Raw genomic sequence first — 13,462 nt, 5'->3', positions numbered from 1 at the left:
GTGGATAAAGAAAAGGCTATTTGGAGGCTATGGAATTTTTATGTACAATGACCAGAATTCAATTAAAAAATTTCAGATGTGCTGAGTCAGGACCCTATTATTGAAAACCAAGAGAGAAAAAAGGTAATAGAAATAGAACCATAGGTGATATAGGTATTGAAGCTAGCAGATGAAGACTTTACAATAACTCTGATAAAATGTTCAAGAAAATAGAGAAAGATTGTTAAATGAAGAACTTCTGAGGGGACTGTAATCTTTAAAAATAATCAAATGGGATTTTAGAATTAAAAATATAGTATCTGAAATGAATTTAATAGAGATCAGATACAAAGGAAGATAAGACTAATCAGCTGGAAGAATGATTAACAGAAAATTTACAAATCAAAGCACTGAGGAATGAGGATAGAAAAACAATTTAAAAAAAGAGTGCAAGAGACATGTGCAACAGAGTGGAAAAACACATATAATATGTGCCCAGCAAGATAGGACAGAATGAGGCAGAAGAAATATTTGAAGATACTGCCTCAGATTCAATAAACAACCACAAAGCAGCACAAATACAAGGTAAGTCACAATCAGATACATTATGATAAAACTACTTAAAACCAAGGGCAAGGCAAGGCAAAGAACTGGGGCCTATAGCAAAATGCTGGAGGCTGGAGAAAGGCCCATGTGAACAGAAAAAAAGGGAATGGATTACCTGAATGATCCTCTGGGTGGTGCACTCGGCAGGCTATTTCAGCAGTGGAGGCGAACACTAGGAAGAGCTAGAGAAGACAAGCTTGAGCTTCGTTTTTAGTTCACTTGTGCTAAGCAGCCTAAAAACAATGATAAAAGCCTAAGCAATGGATTCATTAATTAACTGGAATTACAAAGCAATTTCTTCTCTATTATATGCATTAAATTAATTTGTATAATGTATTGGATGACAAAAACTCAGGAAGAGTTTTCCTCTTGCTGCATACCCTGAGTGAATCTGTGAGGACTACTATCCCAGCCTTTGACAAAGTGAGCCAGTGGGGAATATCCGCTTCTCCCCCTTCACAAGAGTAACACAAATGCTCAGGTAAGAGGTGGTGAGGAGGGGGTCCACAACTGCTCCTCCCAGGGTTTCTGGAGCCCTGGTTAAGAGCTGCATCTCTAGATGGGTGTAAATGAGTCACACAGGGGTCCACTTAAAATGCAGATCACAATTCCATAGATAAGAGGTGAGACCTGGGACAGTGCATGGCTAACAGGTTTCCCAGGGCTGCTGGGTGCTGCTGGTGCAGAGACTACTTTGGAGAAGCAGGGCTCTTGGCAAACCTTAAAGCACCTAAAATTTTGTCCTCTGGTTGTTAACTATGAGTGTTAACAGTTTATAGAGTCTATACGAAATTACGAATATTTGACAAAAATGGCAATTTCTTGTGGTTTAACCTAATGCTTTGACTCTGGTGACTTACTAAGACAAGACTAAAATGAGAACGGCTGTCACTATAGATGTTTCCTACATGGCTTTTTTGGGGGGCAGGGGTAAAACTATAGCATGTGAGTGTATATTGTAGACAGTCAGGTTTTTTTCTTTTTTGGTAAAACTAGACCACATGAGTTATATTGTAAAGAGTCAGGTTTTCCTTTTACACAAAGAAGCACTTAGAAGAAGCACTGTCTGTAATAGAAAAAATTCTTAGAATTATCCATGAAATCTGGGTGTGTATAATACTTTTCCAGTTCTGTTTCAGAGAGAGAGAGAGAGGGAGAGAGAGAGAGAGAGAGAGAGAGAGAGAGAGAGAATTGAAGACTTTTGTAAGAAAATGGAGTGGTGCTCAGTGAGTGCACTTCTGAAGTGCTTGCTAAAGTCTACGCAGGACACTTAACTACTGTGGCTGTGGAAGATGTTACTACATGCCCACCAGAAGAGACGCCTGCATGGTCAGTAAGTGGGGGAAGCACTTGTCCACCCTTTCTGCTCTGGAAGATTCACAGTGCACACTGGCATTTCCATGACGCTGAATCGTCTGTAGTAGGGAAACAGACCTAATCTGATGACCCATTTATTTAACTGGTAACACTCTGAGGAGCTAGGATTCTATTATGAGTAGTAGTTTACTAATTTTAGCGTGTATCAGAATTAGCTGATGAACTAAGAGAACACAAGATACCTTAGTATTTTTACCAAATGGGCACGTGATTGTGATACCCACCAGGGTTTGAGAACCACTGCTACAGAGGAATCTTAAAAGAGTTTCTATTACCAGCTGAAGAGGCAGCGTTCCTGGATAGCCTAGTTTTCCTCTTCCCAACTTGCTCTCCCCTTAGAGTACCAACTCACAAAATCCCAAGCTCTCCCTTGGAGGACTAACATCAGCCATGAACTGGCTTGATCTAAGGAAAAGTATTCAGACCAAATGGGACGCCCCAAAGATTCCTCCATATATTCTATACAGTTTGGGGATTTCTTCATGTCTTTTCACAGTAACCTTCTGGTCAGCAGTGGCCATCCCTTAACTCTGCTCCAATCAGAACCCAAGAGAAGAATTTTCTATCTAAAACCAACTCCTGATTCTTTTTTTAAAAGCTTATTTTATTTTTCTGAAAAGCAGAGTGACAGGGAGTGGGAGATCCACAAAGAGGTCTTCCATCCACTGGTTCATTCCCCCAAATGGCCACAAAGGCCAGGCTGGGCCAGGCTGACACCAGGAATGTGAAACTCCATCTCCCATGTTGGAGATAGGAACCCAAGCATTTGGGCCATCCTCTGTTGCTTTCCCAGGTACCTTAGCAGAAAATTGGATGGGAAGCAGGGCAGCCAGATCTTGAACTGGCCCTCCAATTAAGGATGCCTGTGCCACAAAGGATGGCTTAACCCATTGCACCACAATGCCAAGCCTGATTCCTGGTTCACTGTACGAATCTTCATCAGTCAAGATTTAGGCAGTATTCCATGAACAAGACCAACAAGGCAGTCCTGTGAAATAGGGACCACAGGCGTACAATAAATAAGATAATTTCAGATTGTTACCAGCACTGTCATGAAAATATGTAGTGTTGTGGGACATGGAATGAAAAGTCATGGCTTCTTTGAGAAACTATAGTCCTGGTCCCCAAATTAACATTGGTGAATATTTCGTTAGTTGGTTGGATGGAGGGTGGATATGTAGTTACTTCTAGTGATTCTGAAAAGATTCACCTGGTGAGATCTTAAATCAAGATTTGTTTAAGTTATTGGGTCATTCTGAGCATTCACTCTGAGGAACAGCTCTTTCCTAAATGATAAGGCAAACTGTAGGGTATCCTAATCTGGACCCGGAAGCACAAGGAGGAATGCAGTAAGAACACACAAAAATCCTTTTGTGCCACAGAATCAAAATCCTCTTCATGACAGCCCACCTGGAATTCACTCCAGACTCACTTGCCAAACTACTTGGAGTGGATGTGCAGTATTCATCAGAGTTTCTACTGGCAAGCACCTGAAAGATTCTATGATTTATTGGCAAGGACTTCATTAAGATGCTTTGTTAGTTCCCATAATCTCTGTGAAGGATGGAGACCAGGTGTAGAGGTGGTACCCAGCCAGGAGCAATTATACCAGTGAACGGGTCCAGTGAAAACACTAGGCTCACTGCCAGTTGCACAAACAGATGCAGGCCTGAACCATACTGGATGTTGAATTCTGCTGGCAGCACAGCATTGCTGATGTCTCAGGAAACTGGATGAGCCGCTTCTTTTACTCTTTTCCATCACGAGACTAGATTTTGTACACCACTTGCCCCTGAGTCAATTTCTCCTGATCACAGACTAGCGTAGACAGGTCTGGGGAGCAGAGTCTATGTCACAAAGCTTCAGGAAAGGCTAGGAAAATGAATACGGGGCATTTGAGCTTCTACAGTCAGAGTTGGCTCTACCTTATTGAGTGGGAAATCTCCCTGTAGACAGAGAAAGGGGGTTCAAATTCTGAGCAGCTGAAGAGGATAGATGTCAACTGTAGCTGGGATAGAGACTCCTCAAAATAGATGACTAGGGGCAAAACTTGGACTCTGCTGGGGAATGAAGACATAGGACACAAAGAACCAAAGCATAGTAATTGGATTAAGATCTAAAATCAATGCATAAAGCTTTGACCCTAAAAGTATTCTATAATCCCCTGATATTTTATGCGGGGCATGAGGGTGGCAAAGATGGCGCCAAGAAGATGTTAGCCGGGCGGAGTCCAAGTTGTTTACAAGAAAACTGGATTGGGCACAGGCATCAGGAGAGATGACATTAGCGCATGGACCTTATGGAAACCGAGCGCATGATAGGGTAACCTTTAAAATGATGGCTGGCTTCTCTTCCCCTCCCCTATAGCTCTGCGGTTTTCTGCTTTAAAAGAGGCTTACTGCACAATAATAAATGAATTCCTGCTTGACCTTACTCCCCGCCGTGGCATCTGATTGTCTCCGGGATCAAGGGAAGCTGGGGAATGGGCGAGCGGCACACTTACCTTTCCTCGGACCCAGTCCGCCCTCGTTTGGGTGGGTTATGACCCTGCAACTTTGGTCTCCAGGCATTAGGCTCATTTATCACAACTGGATGGTCCGTAACTTGGACAGGGAATTTTATTTACTGGTCCTTATATTTCCCAACAGATGCTGTTCATTTGGTTTTTTTCTGATACACCCTTTACTAAGCCTCTGTGTTTAACCAAATCTCTCTTAAAAAGACAAACAGACTCTATGCCAGGTGTTATGCTGAAAACTTTATATGGATCATCCCACTGATTCCAAGTTACAATCTTGATTATAAAGAGATAAAATAAGACCATAAATGGTGGAGTAAAATAAGTTGTGCAAAATAATAATATTACTAAGTGGTAGAACCTGATGTCTTTTTCTTTAATATATATGCTAAAACCTGCTTCTATTAAACAGGTTAACACCTTCAAACATGTTATAATCAGTTCTTTGCTCTTCAAAGTATTTTTTTAAATTTATTTGACAGATAGAGTTAGACAGTGAGAGAGAGAGACAGAGAGAAAGGTCTTCCTTCCATTGGTTCACCCCCCAAATGGCCGCTATGGCCAGAGATGCGCCAATCCAAAGCCAGGAGCTGGGTGCTTCCTCCTGGTCTCCCATGCGGGTGCAGGGCCCAAGCACTTGGGCCATCCTCCACTGCCTTCCCGGGCCACAGCAGAGAGCTGGCCTGGAAGAGGAGCAACCAGGACTAGAACCTGGTGAGCATATGGGATGCCGGTGCTGCAGGCGGAGGAATAAGCAAGTGAGCCACAGCGCTGGCCCCGAAAGAATTTAAGGTAACTTTATAATTTCCTACTTTGCTTTGTTACATTTTACTTTTTACTTTAGTACACAGGGAAGAAATTTATTTTTCTACTTTCAAATTCTTGGGTAGAAAATTGGTAGGGATGATGTAAGACTTGGTGATTGTTCCCAAGTACTTCTTACATAGCCAAGATGACATCATTCTGTCCATTGTCCAGATTGGAAAATGAGCCCACAGTCACGGCAGAAGTAAGGTATAAAGCAGGGTGCTGACGCCAGTGCTCTTTCAACTGCATCTACAGCTGAGGAATGGCAAATAGCTGGTACTTTGTGTGCCGTATCTAATACCTGCCATATTTCTTCTGTGGCTGCTGATAACAAATCGACACAGACTGGCTGAGCATACTTCAAAAAGTTCGGAGACTTTCTCCATCCCCACCTTCTGCCTCTCAGATGGTAAGTTCAGGGAAAATAGAATTAGAAGTCAAGCTTATTTTGGTGCAGAAAATTTTTGAAATCTATATGTAGTTTTTTGATAACACATCTTCTGTAGACTTTTTTTTTTTAAATTTGAGAGGCAGAAGGAGAGAGAGAGAGAGCGAGTGAGCCAGAAATGCAATCCAGGTCTCCCATGTGGATGACAGGAACCCAGCCACTGAGCCATTACCACTGCTTCCCAGGGTCTCCATCAGCAAGAAGCTGGAGTCAGGAGCCAAAGTCAGGACTGAAGCCCAGGCCATCAGTTATGGAACGCAGACACCTTCGCTGACATCTTAACTGCCAAACCAAATATCTGAACTTTCTGAAGACCCTTCATGAACTTTCTGAAGATCCCTCATATTTAATGTTACAATTCTTTAACTCCAAAGATAAATATAGTTTTTACTTGGCTAAAATCACTGTGGTAACACTGCGATCCTTTCTGTAGACTCTGGGAAGAATCACTTCCTTGCCTTTTCCAGCTTGCAGGGGCTGTCCACATTCCTTGGCACAGGGCCCCTTCCTCCATCTTTAAAGGCAGCAATGGAGTCTTTTGTCATCTCACATCACTCTGACAATGACACTCCTACTTGTGTCTTCCACACCTAAGAACACTTGTGACCACCTGGGTAATGCAGAATCAGGTTATTTTAAAGTTGGCTCATTAGAAACCTTAACTCCATCTGCAGCTTCAATTGCCCTTTGTCATATAACCTAACATACTTGCTGCAGGGAGGGGTTTTACTTTGCTTGCCAAAGCTGGTCATGAATGTGTCAAGAAGGATTCTGAGGCCAAGCCTGTATTCATCAGAAAATATTAACTGTGGCTGATCAGCATTGCCTAATGAATGTGCCATATCTTTCTATCCTCCCATGGAAGCATACTGGAAGGAGATTCTCTCAATACCTCCTGATAAGAGAGGTGGCCAGCCAGTGCCTGTGCTCCAGCCCTAAGTGGATGGGCCCTGAGAAAGAGGATGCTCCGGTGATCTGCCTTGTTCCATGCTCCTGTAGTCATTCTCTTCCCTTTCTGGCAACCTGAGCACCCTTCCAGGCTCTAGATGATCCTGACCTTCAGGATTTTTTTTCTCTGTTCCTCCTGAAGGCCTGCACAGCAGCAGGCCTGGTGCAAGGTGCTGGAGACCCCCAGGGAGGGACCGCACTTTCACAGAAGGATTTACACTGCAGAATAGGAGCAGGGTTGAGGAGCTTACCCTCCAGATGAGTGGACACAGACCATACAAGGGAATACAATGTTACTTTCCAGGCTACACTTGTCCTGTGCTTTCTACCTTCACAGCAGGCTCAGACTGCCTAACACTGCTCTTCTCTCTTCTGCCACCCCCAATCTTCCTTGTTCTCCAAACACCTCTTTGAGCATCCCAGCAAGACGCTCTGGGAAAAAAAAAAAAAAAAAAAAAAAAAACCCTAAATGAAAGATCTCTGTGAGATCCTAGCAGAAAGACTGGGCCATCAAAGAAGGAGGTACCTTTCTCTGAAGGGAGGAGAGAACTTCCACTTTGACTACAGTCTTCTCTAAATAAGATCAGAATTGGCAAACTCAAGAGGCTTCCATAGCCTTGACAGCTCATGACAAGAGCCTCAGGTGATTACTGACGTCATAAATAAGAGTGTCAATTGCTAAATCAACAACAGGAGTCACTGTGTACTTACTCCCCATGTAGGATCTCTGTACTCAAAGAGTACTTTATACTTTGTGTTTCTGTGTGGGTGCAAACTGTTGAAATCTTTACTCAGTATATACTAAGTTGATCTTTTGTATATAAAGATAATTGAAAATGAATCTTGATGAAGAATGGGATGGGAGAGGGAGTGGGAGATGGGATGGTTGCGGGTGGGAGGGTGGTTATGGGGGGAAAAACTGCTATAATCCAAAAGTTGTACTTTGGAAATTTATATTTATTAAATAAAAGTTAAAAAAAAAAGAATCTAGGTTCCTTCCACCAACCTGCCGTGTATAGGATTACATGAGAAAAGTGAGCTAAGGGGTCAATCTACAGGCACACGTATGGATAAAACAAAGCAAATACATTCCACAGAATGAGAAAGTGGAGTTTCCTCTTTGAACAGAGAATTAGGAATGAAAAAGATGACAGGTGGAGTTTTGAAAATGGCTTTCAGTTTCTCTAGAATCTATCTGACCAAGGTGAAGGCAATCATCAGCTCTTATCAGTCAGCAAACTACCAATGTGCAGTGTACAAAAGTGTGTGCATTCAAGTCTAACAGACTTCCATCTGAGACCCTGGAACTCTTGGCAAGTTGGGTTGGCTGTGTTCTAAAGGGTGTCGAGGTCAAGATTACAAGGGCTTGCCTAAAACAGATGCAGTAGTTGATAACTATTAAACTGAATTGTAAGACATTCAGTTCCCTGTGCAATCAACAAATGCTTATATTTAAGAGCATTTTCTGGGACTTCCGCCAGTGAGAAGGCACAATGCTCTAAGGAGATCATTGGCAGACATGCCGAAGGACAATCAATGTATGGTTCTCACCCTGGCTCTGTTATGGGGATTCTTTGAAACCATCATATTTACTGTCACCTGGTACGACGTTACCTTCCTAAGTTTTTTATAAGAAAGACAAAGTTGAAGTGTAACCAAAACTATCTGGAAAATGCCTGAGGAAAGCACAGTGTTGGAGCCTGATGTGTTATATACCATCTCAGAGCCGAGCATTGCCAATTTCTCCTCCAGTGTTGGAAGGAATCGCTGTTGATTCAACCGAACACCAGATGAGGTGGTTGGCCTGCCTTCAGGAGCCATGTTGTAACAAAAATGCTCCTCTTTTTAAACACTGAGACCATATTCAATGAGATGCCTCCACTCCCAGAAGCACATCGTGCTGACTGAGGTAACAACGCCAGATGCACACCTCTCATTTTTCAACTGCCGCTTCTCCACACACTTAAAGAAGACAATTAGCCCTCCTCATTCTGACCTGCCTCGAAGGGACTGAAGCAGGAGAAATGCGATGGGAAATTTGACAAAATCCATGTCAGTAAAATAAAATCTCTAAAATCAGTTTGTCTACATTCCCATTAATGTGGTGTCAGTACAAATAACAATAGAACCCCAAAGCCACTAGTCCCCTGTCCAAGTTCCTACCCAATGTAGACTCTCACCTACTATAAAGGAAACAGTAACTCAGTCCCAGGAGCTCACTTTTTAACAAGGTAACCTTTTCCACACAGCAGTTAGAAACTTTTCATTCGATTATTTGATCCTGGCTTTTTTAGAACCTTTCTCACTGATGGTTGTGGACATGTCTTTTGCAGGCACACAGAGTGAGAGTCTTTAGTAACACTTCCAGATATTCAAGGGCAGCGGTAATGTTTCCTCTTCTTACAAGGCACAGATATCAAACTCCTCATTTCCCACCCTAGGCACCTGCTTCTGTACCTGCAAAACTGATTAGCACCCCCACAGCAGGAAGGGAAGAGCACAGTCTGCATACACACTGAGCATCCCCTACTGGAAAAACTCTTTTTTTCTGGAATACTTGGCTGCAAATCCAAAGCAAATCCATTATAGAGCTACAGACTGAACATCCCTTTCTTAAATGCAAATTTCAGATGTGTCCACTCTACATACAACAGAACACAGACAAAAAAGAAAGAAAGAAAGAAAGAAAGAAAGAAAGAAAGAAAGAAAGAAAGAAAGAAAGAAAGAATTTCACTTCCTTAATTCCACAAAAAGGAATTAATCTCTAAAATGCTTCCTTATTAAGTACTTGATATCTTTGATCCAGGACTTGTGTTTGGGTTCATACGTGCCTGCCATTCCTGCAACCCATTTTTGAAGGAATCAAAACAAGCAGAATAAAGGTACTGGGATTTCTGCTTTCCACTGGCCAGAGATAATGAAACACATCATTTCAATTTCTCAAAAATACGACAGCTTGGTGAACCAACTAAGCTTATGCAAATAACTAAGAATTGACTAGAGTCACCTCCTCAATAATTCTAACAGCTATGGAACAAGTGGGGCCCCCCAGTTTACCTAATTCCCTGGTTGTTAGGTCAATGACTGAGTCATTCTACCAGTGATATACTTGTGTTATCTACCCAGATCACTCAGAGAGAGCCCTGCAGTAACTGGCATGTATAACATATATAGGTTGGTATATACTGTGAAATCTGTTCATGGCTTTTGCTGAGAGTTGACAAGTTTAAAAATAGTGTAGGAAAATTACTCATAGTTGTGGAGGAAGATGGAGAAAAAAGTGCCAAATGGGCTTTTAATGAGGATGTCTCAGTGTGAACATGTGAAAAGAACTTTTAGATAGAGGCATCAGGAAGAACAAAAGTGACCAAGCTAAGGTTTAAGAAAGTTTACAGGTATACAAAAATCATGATAATATATAAAATGAGCAATCACTCATGAAGGACCATTTTGTTTATAAGCCAACACAACTGGCTCCCCCAAAACACTTCAATTAGACAAAACATACCAACACATTAGTCAGAAATATAGCTTTATTATCATAATATTTCATAATCTAAAAACTTCTTTTTTAAATTCTGGAATAAATATTCCAACTTCTGTACTACCGACTGACCCTGCAGAATACTGGAAAACAGTGTCTAAGCAAACTGAACTTTGCAGATTAACAGTCTGTAACCTAGTGTAGAGAAAAAGGAGAAAGAGCAATTCAAATGAAGATTTCTTCCTTACAAAACACATAACAAAATTAGGTCTATTCTCTGGTTTAACCTTGAACATGTTTGTCTAGAAATTTTGGTGGCTCCTTCAAAACACCAACTGCCTCAAGTCTAAAGTCAACTGCCCCTGGGGACAAAGAAAATATTTAAAAATAAGACAAAAATATGACATAGCACCCAGCTTAGGCCATGAGGGATGGAGTAGCCTCCATCTTCCGAGTGAGTCAGCTCCCATATTTCAACACTAATTCATGCCTCAAAGGAAGCACAACATATTTAAGACACTTTCTTGTATAAAGTCATTATTTAGTCATAACCTTAAAGAAACATTTAATAAATGAGTCTCAAAACCATTTGTCTTGTGTTTACAGTAGATATGACATTCTGGTGCTTTCTGAATATCAGTGGGTACCACTGTCAAAGAGGGCTGACATGCTCCCTATGTATGTTACATGAAAATCAAAAATGTAAGCTACTTTAAATGAAACAGAAAAAAAATCGGGCTATCCCATCTTTAAAAACAAGCTGTTGTCACTGCATATGTGTTACAGGAGAAAGAGCATGCAATACAACAGATTTGTATTTTTTTAGTATGGAAAAAGCTAAAGTGCAATCATGGTATAAGCATCAATAATAAATAACTTCAGAGGAGGTTAATTCTCCAAATAAATGTAACATTACAATTTTTACAATGTTATCCTAAACAGTGATATTCACAGCAATATTCACAGCTTTTTCCCACTTGATGGCTGCCTGTACAGCACACGATGGTCCACCCACATAAGCCAAAAGTCAAAGTGAATACTCAAATACCAACATGTTTCACTACGATAGGTTCAAAATGTTTATATAAGTTACATTTTCAGTTTACTGGCATTTTAAGTAACTGCTTATTATCTATTTTAAATGCACTGCTAATTGGATGCTTATTGAATTAACAATCATAAATCCACTAATGTTAATTAGGTTACAGTATTAATTTTAAAATAAGAGAATTCAGTTTACATGAACATATATAGTTTAAAAGCCACTCACCATTAATACACACTTTTTCCAGGATTATTTTAAAAATAAATTATTAATCTATTTGACATACGTTTTATGTTTTATTTATATATATGTACATATGTATATGTTTATGGAGAAATGTATTCTTGCTTCCAGTATGGGAATTCATTCTTGAAGAAAGTGGTAAAGCAGGAGAGTCTGGAGAGATGGTTCTTGTGGGAACAAGAGCTATTTTACAGAGGGACGTTGGGAGGACGTGGTCAGGTTCTGGATCCTACATGCACTGTTTACTTCAGAAATGACTTCACTGAACACCCCAGGCACGTGACCAAAAGGTAAGCAGACACCCTGTATATTTCAGTTGTGGATGGGTATAGATGTGGCAGGAGGTGAAGTGAGCTGCTGGGTGGGAACTTTAAGCTAGCAAAGAGAAGGTCATGGCCACTGCTAACACAGCAAACTGCTGACACACCCTGAGTGACACCTGCAGTGCTTACAACTGCAATCTGCTGCCATCACAACCACTCAGACAGGGCACCAATGGTGGGTGCTGATCAAAGGACTTTATCTTCCCAACCACAGCCGCACAAACAGCCATTAAGATACAGGCTGGCAGCATGGTCTGCAGAAGCAGAATGCTCAGCCAAAGATGACAGCAGAGTGTATCAGAATCTGAATAAACATACATCCAGGACACAAAATCCTGCAGCAAGCAAACAAACTAAAACAGTCCATTGAATGAGAATTGAAGTCGGAATGAACAAGTCCCTTAAAGCCACCCTAAGACTGAAATCTCAATGAACCAGAATCTTGGGAGAGCAGCAATCTTTATGTTGGAGGCCCGTAAATTCACTGAGAAGGTTAAAAACACACACACACACACACAAATATTTTTATCTCATAGCTTTAAAAGGAACTTTACATTCCAATTTGCCTCCCAATTTAGACAGCCATGGGCACAAAAGACTTTTCTCCCTGCGCCTGGCGTCCTCAATGGCCTTGGGTCTGAGGATTAATGACCACTGCAAAAGGAGCCCTGGGGCCAAAAGTATTAGAGTCTGTACCAATTATTTTAGAAGCTGGAACTTTGTTTCACTAAAGCTTTGGGATAAGATTGCTTTAATTAAAAAAATCCTTCTGTGATTTGCCTCTTGTTTCTCTAAGGGGGTTATAATAAAATTCTGGTTCACCGGGATTCCCAGATGTTACACTCTGGTCAACTGTGGTGCTTGTGCATGTGTCACCCTCTGCTTTTCCAATGTGTCCTGTTATGAGATGTGTCCGAAAGTATTTCTGCTGGCCCCTGGAACTATATTCCCCAAAGCCCAGCGACAGCAATCCAAAGCCTCTCACCCTTTTAGATGATGTTCACGATTGCTGTTGGCTTTTTTTTGGCCATCTTGGGCCTGATGTTGCCTTTCCGGCTAAACCCAAGGAACTCTCCTTTCTTGGGCAGTCTGCAGAGTTCCCTTGAGGACTCGGCAGGTTCGTGCATGGACCTGGCAGGCTGCATGCTGGCTCTGTCGTCCTTGGCCTTCTTCAGGTGGTTCCTTCCCTTTGGATGGAAATGCGTCTTGAGATCTGGATGATTACATACAGAATGTGGGTGCCCCCGGCTGCTACAGAGGGTGGGGTGGGGTTGGGGAGGACATAAGCAGAAAGAAAAATTTCTTTTAAAACTTAAGAGAATAGCAATTACTCATAGCAACAATCATTCCTGTGTGGTACAGTGGTGAATGATGAATGATATGTACACATTGGTATTTTTCTTCTAAAAATTTCTGTGACCTCCAGAAAATGATTGCATGAGACTAAATTCCCAGGGAGATATTATAAGACCTATTTATCCATGATAAGACTGAGGCACAGAAAATTTCAATGAAAGCTGATATGGTATCAGAGATAACTTTTGATGCTTTAAGTGACTACTAGGGGAATCAGCCAAATCTGTAAAGATGTTATAAAGGATGTGATTAGCAGTATGAATTACAAAGATAATGTATCATGCATGCTCCATTAATAGTCCTATCGCGATTATGACTGTCCCACACC

The 13,462-nt window shown here is 41.4% G+C and overlaps 1 protein-coding gene across 17 annotated transcripts in view; it reads right to left on the bottom strand.

Annotated features, from left to right (window-relative positions):
- ZNF365 (zinc finger protein 365) overlaps positions 1–13,462 on the bottom strand; it is a 157,654-nt gene that overhangs the window by 38,486 nt on the left and 105,706 nt on the right. For 8 of the 17 annotated variants that reach the window (XM_051823285.2, XM_051823287.2, XM_051823288.2 and 5 more), the window contains one exon: positions 10,199–13,029. The exons of 2 other annotated variants lie outside the window; for them this stretch is intronic. In XM_051823285.2, coding sequence (XP_051679245.1) covers positions 12,768–13,029 — 262 coding nt within the window. In that variant the 3' untranslated portion in view covers positions 10,199–12,767. Of the gene's footprint in view, positions 1–700; positions 819–10,198; positions 13,030–13,462 lie in introns of those variants that run through there. 7 more of the 17 variants (XM_070057702.1, XM_051823292.2, XM_070057701.1 and 4 more) reach the window with 3 other exon arrangements.

This window comes from Oryctolagus cuniculus, chromosome 15 (genome assembly GCF_964237555.1).
Source record: "Oryctolagus cuniculus chromosome 15, mOryCun1.1, whole genome shotgun sequence".
Lineage (NCBI taxonomy): Eukaryota > Metazoa > Chordata > Mammalia > Lagomorpha > Leporidae > Oryctolagus > Oryctolagus cuniculus.
This window is presented reverse-complemented; position numbering and strand designations above follow the sequence as displayed.